Source organism: Limulus polyphemus, unplaced genomic scaffold, assembly GCF_000517525.1.
Source record: "Limulus polyphemus unplaced genomic scaffold, Limulus_polyphemus-2.1.2 Scaffold659, whole genome shotgun sequence".
NCBI classification, from domain to species: domain Eukaryota; kingdom Metazoa; phylum Arthropoda; class Merostomata; order Xiphosura; family Limulidae; genus Limulus; species Limulus polyphemus.
In genome coordinates this window covers 140,180-147,907 of record NW_013666269.1, presented here as the reverse complement: position 1 = coordinate 147,907, position 7,728 = coordinate 140,180, and the positions used below count along the sequence as shown (strand labels likewise).

The 7,728-nt window shown below is 28.6% G+C and overlaps 1 protein-coding gene across 5 annotated transcripts in view; it reads right to left on the bottom strand.

The window, feature by feature from the left end:
* The window catches only part of LOC106459772 (far upstream element-binding protein 1-like), a 154,019-nt gene that overhangs the window by 35,745 nt on the left and 110,546 nt on the right, over nucleotides 1–7,728 (bottom strand). For all 5 annotated transcript variants that reach the window (XR_002610627.1, XM_013919425.2, XM_022386313.1 and 2 more), the window contains one exon: nucleotides 4,191–4,403. Coding sequence is in view for 4 of the 5 variants with exons in the window: in XM_013919425.2 (XP_013774879.1) it covers nucleotides 4,191–4,403 (213 nt within the window). In the remaining variant the exon portion in view is untranslated. The remainder of the gene's footprint in view (nucleotides 1–4,190; nucleotides 4,404–7,728) is intronic.

Below are 7,728 nucleotides of genomic sequence, written 5' to 3'. Positions count from 1 at the left end.
ATATATATATATATATATATATATATATATACACATACACACACACACATATATACATGGCTGGAAGAATTATAAAAGACAAACTTGCTCGTTGTGGCAAAAAGCACAGTCGTTTTGTACAAGCTGTGTGACCAACTGACAGCTTTTTATATAATTGATAATAATAATAATGCAGCACTATATATAGTGAGGTAAACTGATGTTCAGTTTGAATTTCTCTAAATAAATCAAAAGATCCACTTTGCCATGAGAATAATCCCTACACTATTACACTACTTCCAGTATCTTAGAAAAAACACAATAGACGAGTCATTAAATTATCCTCATTACATGCTTCCAGTCATTCAGTATCCACAATTTCAACAAACCCCCTTCTGGACCAGAGGGATATAGGTTTATCAATTTTTTACTTCTTACAGGGTAAACACTGAAACAAATTCCAAGAAATTTAGTAAAACATTACTGAATAATATCTAGATTAGCTTAAAAAAATTAATATAATCTGAATTTAGGATTATTATTGTTTTTTATATTGCAAAACTTCCAAAAATTTATTAGGCAGTTTTAAAAAAATGATCAAAATACTTCTTTTCATCTTAGAATTTGATTCTTTTTTCTAAATTGTTGATTAAAAAGTTGATTATATATATCTAGTCAGTTTTAACTATTATAAATAATATAATATTGAATGTCAGAGTGAAATTCTGGCAAATTGCAAAAGAGAGAATATGACAAGTGGGCATGGCAAGAGAGGTCTGATTTCCTAGTTTATGGCTCTGTAACCAAATATGATTGAAAGCTTCAAAAATTATACTTTGTCATTAAATTGCATTATTTTTGGAGGGGTGGTATATAAATTAGAGAAAAGGTGATATCTAGAAAGCAAATATCACAATTCTCCTACTAGGGAAAATTGACATTTTTTTTTAACACTGTCTTTAGATTATTAGGTATAATTTAATGCTAAGTTGATTAATGTAACATGATAATAAAGTACTTTAATTAAATTTTGAATATAATTCACTAAAATCTCATAATATGTGCAGAAAAAGATGTCTGTAGCAAAAGCGTTAACTGATTTTAGATGTATTTTTTTACAGAAGTATGAGCAATCTAGAAAACTTAAAAACATTAAATACATATTAAAAGATGAATACTCTTTATCAAAGCCAAAAATTTAGGACTTTTCATGACAGATCTGTTTACTTCCCAGGAACCAAATATATCAAGTACATGATCAAGAGAAGCACAAACATCCATTAAGACTTATTAAACATGCTTTTATAATTATGGAAATATTATAACATGGTATTTTTCTTAAAATCACATTCAAAATTTGAGAACTTATGTGCATACATAATATCATATGAAAATGTGGTATTCAAATACACTGATATCCAATGAGTATCCAAGTTATAAAAAAAAAACCCAGTTCAGGAAATGTTATATAAAGAATAAATTTAAAATGGACACTAAAAGAAAAACATATACAAAATAACAAGCAATAAAACTTAACAATAAATTCTTTACAATGTAAATAAGCATTAACATACATAATATATAAACACTGTCACTATTACAAAGTTAAAATGTGATTTTGGTACTGTACATCTCTACATTCATAGATGCTATACAAAACATTTTTCCACTCCACATGCCATTATTTACTCAAGGTCAGTCTTGCCTAAGTTATTTAAACCCTTTCACATGCATATAGCTGAATTAGAAATTACACAATGTACGGTTAGTTAATAACACAAGTATAGTTCAATAACACTATATTAACTCTCTTGATATAGGCTCGGTCAATCTGACCAACCACGTGACCTCTTTGTTTAGTCTTTATAGATTTAATAATTCTAGCTTTCAATATAGTGAGTATATCTTCACAAAATTTGGAAGTCTTTCAGTTAATATTATAAGTCTTTACATACAAAATAAAAATTTGTCCATGAATATATTAAGTATTTGTTTTGAATAGCCATGTGCAATATAATTTTCATGTTAAAATTAAAAATACTTTTCCACATCCAAATTTCACTTTTGTAATCCCTAAAACCTCCTAAATGCATTTCAAACGTTTTTTTTTCTATATATATAGTAAAACTATATAGTATATCTGTTATTTTTTCTACCTTATCTGAAAATGGAATTGGTCAATTTGATGGACTTCATAACCACCAGAACAACACACACACACACACCTAAATTACTCTTTTTATTCTAGAATGACTTAAAATTGTAACATGAAGCTACATTCATTTATCCTAAGTAGCTCTAAGTTCGTAATAGTATACATCTATTTATAATTAAATTTTATTGTTTTATTGCTCTTTGAACCGAGTCTAACTACTATCCGTGCCATTATGAGTAGTAAATCACTAGGGGAACGTCCAGCTCAGGTTACGCTAATGAATTACATTACCCACAAGCTACTCGCTTGTGCCTCGTGAAACATTTTTATTATATTATTATTTATTTTACCTAATCTAACCTTAACAAATCTAAAAGGATCCCTATTTTTACATTTTAGTTACTTTTATAATTATACATAAAGAATAAACATGAAAAACAAGAAATAAGATACTTAACCAATCTTCTTTTTTCTTGCATCGGATTTCGATGAGAGTTAACCCTAATTTTTTATACTAATAATAGTAATGCACTAAATAATTTTTATTTAATTAAATAATGCACCAAAGAATATAAACTAATAACATAATAAAAGTAGACAAATTTACTTACCTCTCAAAACTTTTCTGGCTTTCTAACTATGTGACGAGAGCCATTACAAGTTCATCCAAGCTAATCACTAACTTTCCTGCAGGAAGGATGTTGGTACTCAGAGTGAAATTGACATTTAACAATTCAGAACATAAAGTGACACAATATGTCACTTAATAGATGAAAACTTTGACTTTCTATTGGTTATAGGTAATATATAATGAAACGTAAGAGTGAACTATCAACAAATTCTGAAAAAGAGGATGTGACATGTGGGTGTGGTTGGAGGGATCTGATTTTCTATTCGATAGTTTTGTAACCAATCAAAATTGAAAACTATAATAATTATGGTTTGTCTGAGCAATAAAGAATTTATAGAGTAATTTATGTTTAATTTCATACTTTTTTGAGGGGTGGTGGATAAAATAGGGATGATGACATGCTAAGTGAAAATGTGTCACGTGGGTCACACTAGGGGAAATTCTAATTTTTTTTTAAATATTGCCTTGTATAATTAAGAAATTAAAACTTGTATACTATTAAAATATGGATTATTAGCTAACATTTTATGCTATTCTAATTGGTATAACATAAACAAAAAGTAGTTTAATAAAATTTTGAATGTAACTCGCAAAAACCTTGTGTCATACACAGTAGAGGATACCTGTGGCGATAGTTAACAGTGAATTTGCCACTTTAGCATTTTTAATGTTTGAGGAGAAGTCAAAATGATGTTATAGCTATAGAACAAAAGTTAAGATATGGATAGTAGGATTAAACTCACTTTATGAAAGCTAAAATACTTTATGCTTATTGTAAAATGAGTGATTAGGTACTCTTTCTTGGGCTCAATACTTATTTAAACTATAACTGTCTTATTAATTACAATGGACCATAAATACAACTGTGAAGCATATCAATTTCTCTCAGACCTAAATTCAACCTTAGTTACAGCTTTTATAAGTATTGACTCAGTTTTTCATTTATTTGTTTTAAATTCTTATTATTTTTTATTGTTTAGGTAGTATGCCGCCTCTTTTAAATAACAGAAATGGCTAACATTAAATATCTTCCACTAAAACTTCTGCTGAAGCTCAAAGTGGCATCATGGTCAACTTCTCTTTTTATAAAGATCATAAAATGATAACAAACATGATGAAAGTCTGGCTAACATAAATAATGAAACAATGTTTCTTCTCGCTGCCAATCACTCCACTACCTGATTAGTTGTGCCTACCACTTGCCTGTTGATTCTCAGCCTCCCATCACACACAGTCTTTCTTATTAATGAAATACTGTTACATCATTCCATAGTTGATGTTTTCAACTGTCCATTATTAAAATTTAAGCAGCTAAATATGGCATGTTAGATTTAACCTGAATGTATAATTAACTATCAAACAAATTGAATTCATATTTTCTAAAATACAATCTAATTAAAATAACATACAGTAATTAGTACAAACCATCACACTATGTATCAATTCATGAATGATTTCCACAGCCTTCTGAACCTGCTCAGGGTTTCCAGTGACCATACACAACTTCTCTCCTGGAGTATCTTCCTTTGCCAAGTGAAATTGTATCTTTGCTCCTCCAGAGTCCTGTTGGATTCTCTTTATAGTTTCTCCACTCTTCCCAATTACAACTCCAACAGCTTGTTTAGGCACCATAACTTGCTGTAACAGAAGTAAGAACATGATGTAAATTTTATACAATATAGGCAATGAACATACAAAATAACTCAGCTCAAGAACATTAATTATTTTTCTTATTACAAGTATATCTCTAACTTTGCTGCCAGCCAGTTGTAGTAACAGTATTCTTTAACTCTTTCGCAATGGGCTCTATGTAAAATACCAAGTCTGGATACACATTTGCTCTCATTAAATATTTATACTATAACTTTTAATACTGTAAGTGTGTATCTTCACACAATTTGGTAGACTTTTGGGAAACATTACAAGTCTTTTGTGCACAAAAAATCAGATTTTGTAATGAAGTATTTTTACTAAAGATTTGTTTGTGAATATATCCAATCAGTTTCATTACTAGTCCGAGTGCAAAGTGATTTTCAAGTTATGAGTAAAAATACTATTCTTTGTCCTAAAAATCTCAAATTTCTATAAAGTAATCTCTAAAACCTTTACCCTAACTCTATATAAGGTTGGTCAAACTACACACACACAAAAACAAAACAACAACACCCAAATTACCACTTTTCCTTTCTGGAATGACTTCAAATTGCAACATGAAACTACACTTGTTTATCCCAAGTAGATTTAAACTTGTAACAGTATACAACTATTTATCCTTAAATTGTATTGTTTTTACTGCACTTTGAACCATGTCTAACTACTATTTGTGCCATTATAAGTTGTAAATCACTTGGAGTACATGGGGTTCACATTATGCTATTAAATTATATTACTCATGAGCTACTTTGAGCTGCTCACATGCATGCCTCATGAAATATTTTTATTATATTATTATTTATTTTACCTAACCTAACCATAACTAACCTAAAGAGATTCCTATTTTTAAGTTTTAGTTACTTTTACAATAATAAATAAGGAATACATACAAAAACAACAAATAAAGTACTTAACAAGAAATAAAGTACTTACCTGTACCTACTTTTATTTTTTTTTGTAGACTGTTGATGACACTTAACACTAAATAATTTTTATCCAATTAACTCTAACAACACGGGTCTTCCTATGGTCAAGGGTCAAAGGCTATGTCATTGCATTTGTAGACTCACATTCAAAATATTATTGAACTACTATTTTATGAATGTATGTCAACAAGTTTGGTATCAAACTGTAGATTATAATTAAAATTTTAGAATTATACATTAGTTAATTTCATAATACAAAAGTAGATACTTAAAAAAAAAACCTAAATATCGATACTTGTGTGTCACGTGGTATGATGAATGTAGCATTGGTTCAAATTATGTGTTTGTGATGTCCAAGTCTATGGTTTCTTACAAATTAGATACTTAAGTTACCAATGTTGATAAGCTAGAATATAAGATAAGAACCTCCTATCTTTCCTATTCTCTGAGATATTAATATATTTTGTTTACTGTTCCATGTTTTAAGAAAAGTAAGTTTAAGAACTTATTTGTAAATAGTAATAATAATGAGAGAGTTAAATAATGCACCAAAGAACATAGAATAATAACATGCAAGAAGCAGACAATATCCCAAACTATCACAGTTTTTCTGGCTTTCTAACTATGTGACAAGAGCTGTTACAAATTCATCCAAGCTAGTCTATATTTCCCCTGGGAATGAAGCTTGTACTAACAGAGAAAATGACAATTCTCTGTTAAGAAAAACAATGTAATATAATACGTCATTTGATAGATGAAAACCTTGGCTTTCTGTTAGTTATAAATATTATAGTATTAAACATAAAAGAACTATTAACAAATCCTGAAAAAGAGGATTTGACAGGTGGGTGTGGCAAGTGGGGTCTGATTTTCCATTTGATGGCTCTGTAACCAAACAAATTTGAAGGCTAAAAAAATTACGGTTTGTAATTTACATTAAATTTTGTACTTATTGGAGGGTGGTGAACAAATTAGAGAAGAGGGGATGTCTAGAGAAAAAATGTCATTTCTCACACTAGGGGAAATTCAGGATTTTTAAAATTTCAACTTATAAAATCAAGAACTTAAAATGCTCATATCATATAATATTATCATTGTATATAAATAAACATAGCATCAAAGTGTAGTTAATAAATCAAAATTTAATATAAGTTTTAGGTTCTTAATTTTATAAGTAAATATTCTAAAATCCTTAATCTACCACAAATATGAGAATTGTGATATTTGGTCTCTCGATCTTCCCTCTTCTATAATATATTTACCACCCCTCCAAGAAGCATGGAATTTAATTCAAGGTACTTATCATACTAGATAATACTCTGGCAAATCATAATTTTTATAGCCTTCAATCTTATTTATTTATGGAGCCATGAAGTACAAAATCAGACCTATTTGCCACACCCACCTATCACAAATTGCCAGTAGTTCTCTCTGACATTTTACACTATATTATTTATAATCAATAGAAAGCCAAAGTTTAAATGTATTATATCATGTGGTTTTCTGAACATGTCAATCATTATTTCCTTTTTCAGTTTCAAATTTATTCTCACAGGAATCACATCCAAGAAGCTTAGTGGAATTTTTAAAGGCTGTTATTCAGCAGCTATAAAGCAAGAAAAATTATAATAGTTATACGACATTGTTTGCTTTTTATGTGTTATTATTGCATTCTTAGATGCATTATTTGATTAAATTAAAAAATATTTAGTGTAGTAGTGCCATTAATACAAAAAGTAGGCTTATATTTCATTGACAAACTACATAAAAAGACTACATAAAAGACCAAGGTAAGTTCTTTATTTCTTGTTTTTCATGCGTATTTTTATTTATTATCATAAAAGTAGCTAAAATGTTAAAATTAGAAACTTACTAGATTAAATAAGATTAGATTAGGTAAGATAAAGAAAAAAATAGTTTCGTACGAATTAGGAACTCAAATTACCAATATTGACAAGCTAGAATATAAAATAAGAACCTTCTATCTTTTCTATTTACTGAGATATTGCCAGTGTACTGAATCTAACACAGTGGCCCTACTCATCTCTCTCTCCATTTTTGGAAACTCTTCCTTATATACACTTACTTCTGTCTATGACATGTGAATAATTTTTTATCTTTTCAATTTGCTAAAATCTTACTCATATAATAAATCAAACATAATGGCACCCCACCCACCCCTTTCCATTTTTGGAAATGTTTCCTTATATACAAGTACTTCTATATATTTATGTTTTCGTGTTATAATTTTTGTTAATTCTAAAATGAAAGAGGCATAATTTATATTCATTTCTTAATTTTTTATGATGGTTATGAGATTGGTAAAATCTACCGAACCCATACAGAGATTCATTACTGAAAATAACAGATTTTTCTTAAGAAAC